General features: G+C 40.2%; 1 protein-coding gene across 2 annotated transcripts in view; it reads left to right on the top strand.

Moving 5' to 3' along the window:
* LOC120916334 (B-cell receptor CD22-like) overlaps positions 1–15,326 on the top strand; it is a 91,973-nt gene extending 76,647 nt beyond the window's left edge. For both annotated transcript variants that reach the window (XM_040327244.1, XM_040327242.1), the window contains 5 exons: positions 6,152–6,248; positions 9,103–9,154; positions 10,791–10,876; positions 12,374–12,437; positions 14,852–15,326. In XM_040327244.1, coding sequence (XP_040183178.1) covers positions 6,152–6,248; positions 9,103–9,154; positions 10,791–10,876; positions 12,374–12,437; positions 14,852–14,971 — 419 coding nt within the window. In that variant the 3' untranslated portion in view covers positions 14,972–15,326. The remainder of the gene's footprint in view (positions 1–6,151; positions 6,249–9,102; positions 9,155–10,790; positions 10,877–12,373; positions 12,438–14,851) is intronic.
* Positions 15,327–15,655: the final 329 nt, after the last annotated feature.

The following is a 15,655-nucleotide window of genomic DNA, read 5'->3' as shown; positions in this document are numbered from 1 at the left end:
ACATCAGAGTCCGCACAGAGGCCCCCCTTACATCAGAGTCCGCACAGAGCCTCCCCTTACATCAGAGTCCGCACAGACCCCATATACATAAGAGTCCGCACTTCCTGTCCAGTGCCCACACATGCCCAGGGAGTGTGGGCAGGGCAGACTCAGAAGGAGGAGGAGCAGATGAGCTCTATTTCTCCTCATGTCTGTGCAGAGAGCGAAGGGGATGTCAGCGCTGGTGTGCGCTGAGGCTGAGCTATGTGTGAGACGAGACATAGCTCAGCTCTGCAGCCATCTACCTTGGAGCTGACACAGGCACGGCTGCACAGTGGGAGGTGAGCAGCGTTTGTGACCTGTGTTAACAGAGCTTCAGCAAGCATATTCCTGCTCTGCAAAAACAGCATTTGGTAGTGGCAGGCCGGAGGCTGTGCATAGTGTCACCAGCCTGGGGGGGAGATTTCCACCCTGCCCCCCCTGCCAGCCCTCCCCTGTGTACATAGGATTTAGGATACAGCATAGATCACCTAAATCATAGGTTATTTCACTGCACATTCATGTTAAAAGAGATTCCTCCGCCCCTTAGGTTTGGGTTGATAAAGTAGATACAAAGTTGGTGACTCAAACCTCAAGGAAACGTACAGAAAACCACCAACTTATCAGGAATTACGAGCTGCTTCCTGTGGGGCTGGTAATTGTACGGTTGTTAATGTTAGTGCATGTATCTTCCATGGAGACCCAAGGCTTGATGTAATTATCAAGAGGGGAAGATCACTTTATAGACGGAGACATCTAATGAAAAAGTAGAAGTTTTAGATCGTATGCTAATGAACTGATATAAATAATGGAAGAAGAAGAAGAAGAAAAATGGTAAAGAGAGGACGGTAACGTTTTGTTGGGTTAAAAAGGGGAACTAGCAATGATTACTTCACAACAAGATGCCAGAGATATCAGGTAGTGTAAGTGCCGATGTGCGTAAATACTTCCTCATCGCCTATGTCCTCTTTCCACGAAATTTAATAATACATCTATTTTCTCTTTCAATGTATCCTTTAACTACTTAAGACCCGGACCAAAATGCAGCTAAAGGACCAGGCCAGGTTTTGCGATTCGGGACTGCGTCGCTTTAACAGACAATTGCGCGGTCGTGCGACGTGGCTCCCAAACAAAGTTGGCGTCCTTTTTTTTCCCCACACATAGAGCTTTCTATTGGTGGTATTTGATCACCTCTGCTGTTTTTATTTTTTGCGCTATAAACAAAAATAGAGCGACAATTTTGAAAAAAATGCTATATTTTTTACTTTTTGCTATAATAAATATCCCCCAAAAATATATAAAAAAACGTTTTTTTTCCTCAGTTTAGGGCGATACGTATTCTTCTACCTATTTTTGGTAAAAAAAATCGCAATAAGCGTTTATCGGTTGGTTTGCGCCAAATTTATAGCGTTTACAAAATAGGGGATAGTTTTATTGCATTTTTATTAAAAAAACTTTTTTTACTACTAATGGCGGCGATCAGTGATTTTTTTCGTGACTGCGACATTATGGCGGACACTTCGGACAATTTTGACACATTTTTGGGACCATTGTCATTTTCACAGCAAAAAATGCATTTAAAATGCACTGTTTACTGTGAAAATGACAGTTGCAGTTTGGGAGTTAACCACAAGGGGGCCCTGAAGGGGTTATGTGTCACCTAATGTGTGTTTACAACTGTAGGGGGGCGGGGCTGTAGGTGTGACGTCATCGATTGTGGATCCCTATAAAAGAGATCACACGATCGATGACACCGCCACAGTGAAGAACGGGGAAGCCGTGTTTACACACGGCTCTCCCCGTTCTTCAGCTCCGGGGACCGATCGCGGGACTCCAGCGGCGATCGGGTCCGCTGGTCCCCGCGGTCCCAGTCACGGAGCTTTGGACCGGGTCGCGGGAGCACGCCCGTGACCCACGGCTGGGCCTAAAGATCAACGTACATATGCGTTGATGTGCCCAGCCGTGCCATTCTGCCGACGTATATGTGGCAGTCCTTAAGTGGTTAAAGTGAACCTGTGCCCAGACTATGCACACTAAAGAACCGTGTTTCCCTGAAAATAAGCCCTACCCCGAAAATAAGCCCTACCCCGAAAATAAGACCTACCCTGAAAATAAGACCTTGTTTAAAATGCTTGTAAAATCCTATAATCCAGTGGTCCCCAACCTTTTTGGCACCGGGGTCCGGCTGCGTAAAAGAAAATTATGCCAAGGCCCTGTGAGGGGGGGGGGGTGTACGCACACGCAGGGGGTAACCAATTTTTTTTTGCAGGCAATTTATCAGGGCAATAGCTGGTGTTCTGCTGTTGGCGATTCAATCATCACGGAACCGGTATGGTGCCAGAATGATTGAAGCGCATTATTTCTTATATTACATTGTAATATAAATGAAATAGTTCAACTCACCATAATGCAGAATCAGTGGGAGCCCCGAGTGTGTCACTTGCCACGTCGCCTGCCACCAGATGACCAATTCCACTTGCCACACTGCCTGCCACCAGATGAGCAATGCCACTTGCCACACTGCCTGCCACCAGATGAGCAATGCCACTTGCCACACTGCCTGCCACCAGATGAGGAATGCCACTTGCCACGCTGCCTTCCACCAGATGCTTAATGCCACTTGCCACACTGCCTGCCACCAGATGAGGAATGCCACTTGCCACGCTGCCTTCCACCAGATGAGCAATGCCACTTGCCATGCTGCCTGCCAACAGATGAGCAATGCCACTTGCCACACTGCCTGCCACCAGATGAGCAATGCCACTTGCCACGCTGCATGCCACCAGATGAGGAATGCCACTTGCCACGCTGCCTGCCACCAGATGAGGAAAGCAACTTGCCACACTGAATTTTAACTCAGATCACACTGGGGGATTCCTGACAGGCAGGGAGGGAGAGGGAGAGAGAAGACAGCACATTACATGTAAGACCTACCCCGAAAATAAGCCCTACTGTGTCCTTTGTTGCCAAAAGCAGTAAAAACACTTTGAAATAAGACCCATTAACCTCTGAAGCCATAGGCATTGTGGAGAAATTTGACTTTATAGTTCACAACTGAGGCACTGAAATCTTAGTAAATTCCCTAGTACTTTTTATTGCAGCAGAATCTTGGCAGCCCTCTATTGTAAACACACATCAGGTGTTTTTAAACCAGTTGTCCTCAACTAAGGTGCCTAACTGAGGTTGTTAGTCATTCCCTGAGCTGTGGCAAATTGACCACCTATTTGGTGGTGCTTGGATAGTTCCAGGCCAAACCCCACTTGGCAATAGCATCAGCATGGCACCAATGATAATTTTTACTGTCTGGAAGGGTTGAAATGTTCTTACCGACCACAATGGTAAGGGATATTCTTCTATTTACTCCCCAAGTGGATTGGCTTGAGTAAAGGTTCTCAGAGACCTGAAAATTATTTTAGGGGGTGGATTGAGATCCACCCAATCCAGGGTGGATTGAGAAAGACTGTTTTAAACTGATCGAAACCCGCATTTAGAGTCTTTTTTGTGATCTTTGTAGATGAATTAATCCACAATACATGCAGCTATAGAGGTCAGTGAAAAAGTTAAAGTTAAAGGGGTTGTAAAGGATTTTTTTTTCTCCCCTAAATATCTTCCTTTACCTTAGTGCAGTCCTCCTTCACTTACCTCATCCTTCCATTTTGCTTTTAAATGTCCTTATTTCTTCTGAGAAATCCTCACTTCCTCTTATTCTGTCTGTAACTCCACACCGTAATGCGAGGCTTTCTCCCTGGTGTGGAGAAAGCCTCTTGAGGGGGAGGGGGCGAGCAGGAGTGTCAGGACACCCACTAACACACATTTCTCTATCTGCAAAGAAGAGAGTGTCCTGACTTGCATGCTTGCCCCCCCCCCCCCCTCAAGAGGCTTTCTCCACACCAGGGAGAAAGCCTCGCAGTACTGTGTGGAGTTACAGACAGAAGAACAGGAAGTGAGGATTTCTCAGAAGAAATAAGGACATTTAAAAGCAAAATGGAAGGATGAGGTAAGTGAAGGAGGACTGCACTAAGGGAAAGGAAGATATTTAGGGAAAAAAATTCCTTTACAACCCATTTAAGTGTTTTTATCTTTCCCGTATGTGTTTGTTGCTTACAGCTAACATTAAATGAAATCATGTTATGGTCACTGCTACCCAGATGTTCTTTTATATGAATATAGGTAAAAAGCTCTGCGTGGTTTGAGATTACTAGGTCCAGCAAAGCGGCATTACTAGTCAGGGTCTTAATAAACAGGACCATCAAATTGTTTTGTAATAGGTTTATAGGGGCCAGATTCTCAGAGCAAGTACGCCGGCGTATCTACTGATACACCGGCGTACTTTCAAATTTGCCACGTCGTATCTTTAGTTTGAATCCTCAAACCAAGTTACGACGGCTTCTGGCTTCGATCCGACAGGCCTACGGCTTCGTACGCCTTCGGATGGTAGGTGCAATACTTCGGCGCCCGCTGGGTGGAGTTCGCGTCGTTTTCCGCGTCGGGTATGCTAATTTGCTTTTTCCGGTGATCCACGAAGGTACGCGCGGCCGTCGCATTCTCTTACGTCGTCGCTAGTCGGCTTTTCCTGGCGTATAGTTAAAGCTGTTATTTCGTGGCGTATAGATAGACTTGCCATGTTAAAGTATGGTCGTCGTTCCCGCGTCGAATTTTAATTTTTTTAATTTTTTTGCGTAAGTCGTCCGTGAATAGGAAAGGATGTAACTCACGTCGAAGTTCAAAAAATGACGTCGGTGCGACGTCATTTCGCGCAAAGCACGGCGGGAAATTTCAAAACGGAGCATGCGCAGTTCAATCGGCGCGGGGACGCGCTTCATTTAAATGAATCACGCCCCCTTTGAAATACGCGCCGAGAAATACACTACACCGACGTAACTTACGGCGCAAAATCTTCCTGGATTCGACTTAGAGCCAGGTAAGATACGGCGGCGTAGCGTATCTCTGATATGCTGCACCAGGGCAATTCTATGTGAATCTGGCCCTAAGTGTTTGGCCTTTACTGTTCCAGCAGTGCCATTACTCCAGTCAATTTCCGGGTATTTAACCACTTGCTGACGGCGCACCGTCGAAATACGTCCACAAGGTGGCTCTGCTGGGCGAGAGCACGTAATATGACGTCCTCTCTCCCAGCCGACTCCCGTGCGTGTGCCTGGCGGGCGCGATCGCCGCCGGGCACACGCGATCGCTCGATACAGAGTGGGGACCGGGAGCTGTGTGTGTAAACACACAGCTCCTGGTCCTGTCAGCAGGGGAAATGCTGATCTTCGGTTCATACAATGTATGAACCAAGGATCAGTGTTTCCCCTAGTGAGGCCACCCCCCCCCCCCCCCCCCCCACAGTAAGAACACACCCAGGCATACTTAACCCCTTCCCCGCCCCCTAGTGTTAACCCCTTCACTGCCAGTGGCATTTTTATAGTAATCCAATGCATTTTTATAGCACTGATCGCTATAAAAATGCCAATGGTCCCAAAAATGTGTCAAAAGTGTCCGAAGTGCCCGCCATAATGTCGCAGTACCGAAAAAAAAATCGCTGATCGCCGCCATTACTAGTAAAAAAAATATAATAAAAATGACATAAAACTACCCCCTATTTTGTAAACGCTATAACTTTTGCGCAAACCAATCAATAAACGCTTATTGCGATTTTTTTTTTACGAAAAATATGTAGAAGAATACGTATCGGCCTAAACTGAGGAAAAAATATGTTTTTTTATATATTTTTGGGGGATATTAATTACAGCAAAAAGTAAAAAATATTAATTTTTTTCAAAATTGTCGCTCTATTTTTGTTTATAGCGCAAAAACTAAAAACCGCAGAGGTGATCAAATACCACCAAAAGAAAGCTCTATTTGTGGGGAAAAAAAGGACGCCAATTTTGTTTGGGAGCCACGTCGCACGACCGCGCAATTGTCTGTTAAAGCGACGCAGTCCCGAATCGCAAAAAGTACTCTGGTCTTTGGGCAGCAATATGGTCCGGGGGGTAAGTGGTTAAAATCCCCCAATATCATCGCTGTCCCAGCCCCCGCAGCCCTTTCCATCTGTGCAAGTAGCTGAGTCTCCACCTCCTCATTAACACTGGGAACATTGGCAATACTTACATAAAATGTGTTTTTTAAATCACAGCGGGAAATGAAAGAAGAATCCTGTATGCCGGGATCGGAACTGGAGCGGGACTTGTGTTTATAATTGTATTGATCGTCTTTTTCTGCATATGTAGAAGGTATGTAATGACTGAAACATTGTTAGAAGATAACTTGTTATATAATGTGCCAGTGTAAAATGAAACTATATTTACTAAGAGATAAATAGGGTGACTAGTTCAGTAAAGCATTTTTCCCATTGAAGAAGACGATGTTAGACGAATATTTTTCCCCGTTTCAATCGTTTTTATTAAACAAATTGTATATAAGTTGCATTGTATCTTTTTGGTTTCACAAGGTTCACTTGCTTAAAGCGGAGGTTCACCCAAAAAAATCATTTTTTAACATTAGATTGAGGCTAAGTATGCGAAGCAGAATCGGGTGTTTATTTTAAAATCAATGCAGTACTTACCGTTTTAGAGATAGATGTTCTCCCGCCGCTTCCGGGTATGATCTTCGGGAATGGGCGTTCCTACTTGATTGACAGCCTTCCGACGGTCGCATACAGCGCATCATGAGTTGCCGAAAGTAGCCGAACGTCGGTGCGCAGGCGCCGTATAGAGCCGCACCGACGTTCGGCTTCTTTCGGCACCTGGTGACGCGCTGTATGCGACCGTCGGAAGGCTGTCAATCAAATAGGAACGCCCATTCCCGAAGATCATACCCGGAAGCCACGGAGAGCATCGATCTCTAAAACGGTAAGTACTGAATTTATTTTAAAATAAACACCCGATCCTGCTTCGCATAATTAGCCTAAATCTAATGTTAAAAAAAAAAAATTTGTGTGCACTCCCGCTTTAATCACTTTAATACCGGCGTATGAAGTCCACAAGGTGGCTCTGCCATCCTGATTGGACGTCATATGAGGTCCTTGGGCCTCCCGGCCGCTAGGGGCGTGCGCACACGTGCCTGCCATGTCCCGCACGTGCCTGGCGGCCGCAATGTCCGCCAGGTTCACGTGATTGGCAGTTACAGAGCCAGGGAAGTGGATCTCTGTGTGTAATCACAGAGATCCACGTCCTGTCAGGGAGAGGAGACCGATGATGTGTCCCTTGTACATAGGGACACCGATCGGTCCCCTCCCCCAGTCAGTCCCCTCCCCCCCACAGTTAGAATCACTCCCTAGGGAACACATTTAATCCCATGATCGCCCCCTAGTGTTAACCCCTTCCCTGACAGTCACATTTATACAGTAAGCAGTGCATATTTATAGCACTGTTCGCTGTAAAATGTGAATAGTGTCAAAAGTGTCCGAACTGTCCGCCGCAATATAGCAGTCCTGACAACAATTGCAGATAACCGCCATTACTTGTAAAAAAAAAAATAACAAAAAAAAATTCATAAATCTATCCCCTATTTTGTAGGCGCTATAACTTTTGCGCAAACCAATCACTATATGCTTTTTGTGATTTTTTTACCAAAAATATGTAGAAAAATACGTAACGGCCTAAACTGATAAAAAAAATGTTTTTTGTAAAAAAAAATTGGGATATTTATTATAGCAAAAAGTAAAACATATTAGGCCAGATTCAGAAAGACTGGCTTAACTTTGAGGCGGCGTAGTGTATCGCATATACGCTACGCCGCCGTAAGTCAGAGAGGCAAGTGCTGTATTCACAAAGCACTTGCCTCCTAAGTTACGGCGGCGTAGCGTAAATGGGCCGGCGTAAGCGCGCCTAATTCAAATGAGGAACAGGGGGGCGTGTTTTATGTTAATGACTAGTGACCCGACGTGATTGACGTTTTAAACGAACGGCGCATGCGCCGTCCGTGGACGTATTCCAGTGCGCATGCGTCGGATAGAATGCCTAAGATACGTCGAACACTGCCTACTACGCGAACGTAACTTACGCACAGCCCTATTCGCGTACGACTTACGCAAACAACGTAAAAAGATACGCTCGTTCCGACGTCCATACTTTGCATCTAGAGACCAGCTTTATCTTTACGCCGGCGTACGTCTTCCGTAAACGGCATAACTAATTGCGACGGGCGTACGTACGTACGTTCGAGAATCGGCGTATCTAGCTCATTTGCATATTCAACGCAGAAAACAACGGAAGCGCCACCTAGCGGCCAGCCTAAATTTGCCTCCTAAGATACGACGGCGTAGGAGACTTACGCCGCTCGTATCTTAGCCTAATTTAAGCGTATCTGGTTTCCAGAATACGCTTAAATTTACGACGGCGTAGATTCAGAGTTACGACGGCGTATCTACTGATACGCGGGCGTAACTCTACGTGAATCTAGCTAATTGTGTTTTTTTTCAAAATTGTGGCTCTTTTTTTTTGTTTATAGAGTAGGTGAAAATAAAATACTGGCTAAAAAATGGGCAAATATTGGCAAAAGTTGTGCAAATCCAAAATAATGAAAAATAGACCTACTGTATGTATGTTTGCACGGCAACACTATGTACCAGAAGACGCACTATCAGTGTTAATTCCCGAAATTCAGTCCTTTTTTTTTTTTTTTTTTTGCTGTTTTCAACAAAACACATTACGATCCTATATGGATATTTTTAAAAGTCAAATGTTTGCCAATGTATTAATACATTTTTTTATTAATGAAAATATTAATGTGTAATATATTTATCTGACACATAGAAGTCCCGATGTTATTAGACTTTATGATCTTGATATGTTAAGTGATGTAGTGCCCATTGTTACCCATCAATCTTTTTGGTTTCTTTTGGTTCACTGCAACACAAAACCTCACCAACAGATGGTGCTGTGAGTGAACTTTAGACTGTAGCTACCATCACTATGTGTGCAAGAGCACTGGCAAGAATTTGTATTTGTTAAAAAAAAACATATTTGTAAAAAAAAAAAAAAAATGTAACATTTTGAAAATAGCAGTTACAGTAGAAAAAAATATATATATTTTTGCTGAACTATAACACATAACAAATTGTAAAAATGTTGTTTATTTTTAAAGAAAAAGAAAGACTTCTGTTTTAAAAGTGACGACTGCAGAGAAGACTCAACAGGTATTGTTTGATTGCCATTTAAACATTTTTAAATTTATAATTATTTTATATTAACAACTCTTGTCTGTAGTATTTTTTTTTATAGGAGACAAAACGTAGATTGCCTACAAAACCAAAAACCAAAACCAAAACCTTGATCAGTTTAATGAGTGTGACAATATATATATATATATATATATATATATATATATATATATATATATATATATATATATATATATATATATATATATATATATAGATAGATAGATAGATAGATAGATAGATAGATAGATATATATATATATATATATATATATATATATATATATATATATATATATAGATAGATAGATAGATAGATAGATAGATAGATAGATAGATAGATAGATAGATAGATATACTATATGAAATATGACATATAAATATATATATATATATATATATATATATATATATATATATTAAAGCGGTGTTTCACCCTAAAAAACAAGTTTCTAGCAAGCATGCCATCCAGCATACTAGCGCGAGCTACAGTATGCCTTTATATATTTTTTTGGCGCCGTACTCACAGTTTAATCGCGTAGTAAAGTTTCAGACTCCCCGCGGGGAATGGGCGTTCCTATGCAGAGGGAACGTGATTGACGGCCGGCTATGGCGCGTCACGCTTCCCGAAAATAGCCGGAGTGGGTCTCGGCTCTTCACGGCGCTATACGGCGCCTGCGCACAGACATCGGAGCTGACTGCGCAGGCGCCGTGAAGAGCAAACTCCTATTTCGGTTATTTTCGTGAAGCGTGACGCGACATAGCCGGCCGTCAATCACGTTCCCTCTGCATAGGAACGCCCATTCCCCGCGGGGAGTCTGAAACTTTACTACACGATTAAACTGTGAGTACGGCGCCAAAAAAATATATAAAGGCATACTGTAGCTCGCGCTAGTATGCTGAATGGCATGCTAGGAAAACATTTTTTTTTTTAGGGAGAACCCCCACTTTAAATATATTATGTATATTTATATGTCATATTTCATATAATATATATACAGTGTGTGTATATATATATATATATATATATATATATATATATATATATATATATATATATATATATATATATATACATATACACACACACACACATATATATATATATATATATATATATATATACACATATACACACATATATATATAAATTCAAAAGTATTGGGACACCTGCCTTTACACGCACATGAACTTTAATGGCATCCCAGTCTTAGTCTGTAGGGCTCAGTATTGAGTTGGCCCGCCCTTTGCGACTCACAAATGCGCTTCTGGAAGAATGGTCAAACATTCCCATAGACACACTCCTAAACCTTGTGGACGGCCTTCCCTGAAGAGTTGAAGCTGTTATAGCTGCAAAGGGCGGGGCCAACTCAATATTGAACCCTACGGACTAAGACTGGGATTCCATTAAAGTTCATGTACTTGTAAAAGCAGGCGTCCCAATACTTTTGGTAATATCGTATAAGTAAATATGGCTAACTGCAATCCATTAATTACAATAATTTTTACAATATAGTGTATATGCGTGTGTGTTTTCTTTTCTTTTTTTTGGTGAAGTGTATATTGTAGAATTTATTAAAGCTTTTGTGTTGTTGCATAATAATTGGTTCAGGAGACGATACCGATGGATGATCATCTGTATGGAAATATTGATCAGCAACAGAGGGCTATACCCAGAGAAAGTTCTTCAGAATTACAGTGAGTTCCGCTAATTATAATTACTATATTCATGCAAATTAAAAGTTAATAGTGATTTTTTAGAGGGTATTATTTTCAGCTGAACTGACTCTTCAGGAGCTCATACAGAAGAAAAAATGACCCCATCCAAGGTTCTTGTCTAGATTTGGGTATAGCATATTTTACTTCTGTGTTGGACTTAAAGTGGAGTTCCACCCATAAATATAACATTACATCAGTAGTTTTAAAAAAATGTCATTAGTCCTTTAATACATTTTTTTTTTTTAGATGCCTTCAAATTGTTGTTGCTAGGCAGAATAGTTAATCTTCCCACTTCCTGCACCTAGGTGCTTAATGCTTCCTAACCTACACCGCACAGACTCCTGGGAATGTAGTGGGTGTAACTTTCCAGGAGTCTGTGCACTCCCCAGTCTCGAAGAATCATGTGACTTGGACAGTACAGGTGCTGAAACCTGATCTGAAACCTATTACACTGCTTGTGCAGCACTGAGCATGTGCGAGATCTGCAAGGCTGAAATCCAGGAAGTCATACAGTCTGGCTTCATGATGCCCACACTTAAGATGGCCCCAGTCAATTTCTATTTTTATAAAGTGTCTAAATGCTGTAACAACCTAACAAAACGGACCTTAGTTTACAGACAAACTTTACTAGAATGCATTAAGCTTGTGTATTACAGGGGTATTTATATATAAAAAGTGAAATTGTGGCCGGAACTCCGCTTTAAAGTGGTTGTAACCCCTCACATATACCCAGTGAAGTGACTATTCTTAGGTGATACACATAGATGAAACAAATCCTCCTACATACTGTAAGATGTACCTGTTTATTTGCAGTCCTCTCTTCTCTACCTCAGTTCGAAGTGCTGATATTATAAAGTTTGTCCGAGAGTTCAGAAAAAAGGGGGTGGAGAGCTGAAATTACACTCTACAGAGCTTAGCGAGGAGAGCTCTGACAGCTGATTGTAGGGAAAAGACACCCCCCCCCTTTACACAGCAAACAGGAACAGAGCTGAGGCTGCCAATCAGCTGGAGATCCCTCCGCTGTCACCATTGTTCTCTTGGTGTCAGGAAAACTTGTCAGAATTGACTCATGCTAAAAGCAGAGGAAGGAAGCAGCAGACAAAAATGACACTTAGTGCTCTTGCTAGAGATGAGGGTGGGTGGGCCATTTATATGGAACCACCCGGGTGTGCCATTTATATGGATACACCTTAATAAAATGGGAATGGTTGGTGATATTAACTTCCTGTTTGTGGCACATTAGTATATGTAAGGGGGGAAACTTTTCAAGATGGGTGGTGACCATGGCGGCCATTTTGAAGTCGGCCATTTTGAATCCAACTTTTGTTTTTGGTGTATACATATAAATGGCCCACCCCGTATAGAGGGACATGCTTTGTTCATATTTCATGTCTGAGGTTTACAACCACTTTAATAGTGCGCCTAGAACTTGCATTATCTTGCATAGTGAACACCTTTCTTGTTTTTATATTACAGGGATTCTTCTCATATATACAATAATACTGATCCAGAACGAAGCAACATTATCAAAAACACAGAAGTAGGTTATTGTACCTTTCTTTACCAAGACTCTCAAATCCAAAGACTTCACATTATTATTATTTTAAATAAAATTATCAGTAACATTTATTAGATTCTCATCTTATTAATATGTCATAATTTGGTTTATTTTCTTTGATGGGTTTTTATAGTGCGGGGCTACCTAAAGGACAGGAAAGGGTTATTTACTAAAACTGGAGAGCGCAAAATCAGGCTCACTTCTGCATAGAAACCAATCAGATTCCTGGTTTTATTGCCAAAGCTTCATTTTAAACGCTGACGTTAGAAGCTCATTGGTTGCTCATTGGTTTCTATGCAGAAGTCAGCCCGATTTTGCACTCTTCAGCGATAGTAAATAAACCCCATACTGTATTTGGTGTTCCATGTCTGGCCACTGGGAGGAGTAACAACCAAACCATGGTTGTGCCCAATTGTTTTAAGACCGTTGAAGAATGTCTTATATCACCGGGTCTGAATGCTTTTATAATAGTGTTCTGTACTTTTTAAGTTGAATGTTAGTATTTATTTGTTGATTCTTTTATTTCTATTTAAATTATCATCATAACATTTTAAACTACTATTTTCTCTGCTGCATATATGCCTTAACATCATTTTACCACCTTGCTATATATATATATATATATATATATATATATATATATATATATATATATATATATATATATATATATATATATATATAATATATATAATATATATTTTTTTAATCTCTTTTGATACACCCCCCAAAAAATTGCATATATATAGGTATAGATCTATCTTTATCTATCTGTCTATCTATCTATCTATCTATCTATCTATCTATATATAATTTGTTTTTTAAATCTCTTTTGGTACACCCCCCAAAAAAATTGCATATATATATATATATATATATATATATATATATATATATATGCAATTTTTTTTTTGGGGGGGGGGGGGTGTATCAAAAGAGATTTAAAAAGACAAATTATATATATATATACATATATATATGTATATATATATATATATATATATATATATATATATATATATATATATATACATATATATAGATAGATAGATAGATAGATAGATAGATAGATAGATAGATGGATAGATAGATAGATAGATAGATAGATAGATAGATAGATAGATAGATAGATAGATAGATAGATAAAGATAGATCTATATATATATATGTAATTTTTTGGGGGGGTCTATGAAAAGAGATTTAAAAAAGCAAATTATATATATATATATATATATATATATATATATATATACATGTATATATATATATATATATATATATATATATATATATATATATATATATATATATGTATATATATATATATATATATATATGACCAGCACTAAAAAAAATAGTTTTAATCTATTTTGATACACCCTCCCAAAAAATCTATATACATATATATATATATATATATATATATATATATATATATATATATATATATATATCTTTATCTATTATCTAAATATTAACTCTTTGTATAAACTTAATGTATAAACTTTTGACACCTATGAAGTGCTTGTAATTATACTTTAGTATAGCATAGTAACATCTGAAAAAAAGACCTAAAAACACTAAAGTAGCAGACTTTGTGAAAATGTATACAGTTGAACCTCGGATTACAAGCATAATCCGTTCCAGGAGAATGCTCATAATCCAAAGTACTTGCATATCAAAGCGAGTTTCCCCATTGAAGTCAATGGAAATGAAAATAATTTGTTCCGCATTGACTTCAATGGTATGCGGCCAGAGGCGGAGGGGGGGGGCGCTGGAGAGCCTCAGAAACAGCCGGAAAGGCCCGAAGACAGCACGGCTGCCCTCGGCAAACCTCGGAAAGGCTCAGGAACATAGTATTTCTGAGACTTTTCCGAGCGGCGCCGATTGGCTACAATCGGCACCATTGGCTCCGCTCCCCCCCCCCTTCCTCTGGCCAAACACGGTACTGCACACCGCTTTGGCCTGAATCCTGCCTGTTTTGCGACAACACTCGCAAACCGAGTTAGGATTTTTCAAAATACAGCGCTCGTATTGTGAAACGCTCGTAAACCGCGTTACTCGCAATCCGAGGTTCCACTGTACTGTACTTGTGTCATTCTCAAAACTTTTGGTCACGGCTGTAGGTGTGCGGATGTTGCTGCATTATGAACATTATTAGATTACTTTTTACAGAAAGGGGTGCCTCAAGATATATTGTTATATTATATATATTATTATATATTTTGGAAGGGTGCCTTGACTGAAAAAAAAAAAAAAATTGAGGAACGCTGCCTTTCATAAACATAACCACCTATGAAAAGTATGTTCCATGTAAAGCAACGATCTCCCTATAGTACATGTAAGACCCATACTTGTATGATTTCTTGATATTGTTGATGTTATATTCATTTTAGGAAGGGCAGACTGAGGACTCCGACGGTGTTATATACACTTTACTGGAACTACCAGCTCCAGGGGAAGGCCCACAACAACCAACATCTTTGGAAACAGAATATGCAATTGTAAAACATTAGGGACTAATAAAAATAATAATTATAATTTGGATGGGAACACGTAACAGACCTAACCATTGAGATACCCTGTTTACTATTAGATGCAAATATATATATATTTTTTTAAAGAGCCATTAATTCAATATAGTGATATTTCGTTCTTATGTTTTTTCCTATACGTTCGTTAAGTATTTATTATGTTTATATATATATATTGGGATATTGGGGAATTCTGCTCAGTAATAGAAGCATTTGTAGAGTCCACACCAGTCCGAACTGTGGTTTTAAAGGGGCTGTAAAGGTTCATGTTTTTTCACCTTAATGTATTCTTTCCGCCCAAGTGACTCTCGTCACAAGGGCCTCACATTATAAACAAATAAATATTATATATATATATATATATATATATATATATACAGTATATCTATATGTATAGATATATATCTATATATACAGATATATATATCTATATCTATATATATATATATATATATCTATATATATATTAATATATATACCGTATATACTCGAGTATAAGTTGAAAATGCCCCCCTCGGCTTATACTCGAGTCATGCTGCCACTTACTTGTCTCCGGTGTGTCGCTCCTCTAGAGCAGCGGTCTCCGTATCCCGGCCCGCAGCTCGCATCCCTCCCGCTCATGTATTACTGCTCGCTAGTCTTTCGCTTGTATGAGAGCCGCTGCCA

Source organism: Rana temporaria, chromosome 10 (genome assembly GCF_905171775.1).
Source record: "Rana temporaria chromosome 10, aRanTem1.1, whole genome shotgun sequence".
Lineage (NCBI taxonomy): Eukaryota > Metazoa > Chordata > Amphibia > Anura > Ranidae > Rana > Rana temporaria.
Note: the sequence above shows the minus strand (reverse complement) of the source record. Positions and strands in the feature narration are given on the sequence as shown.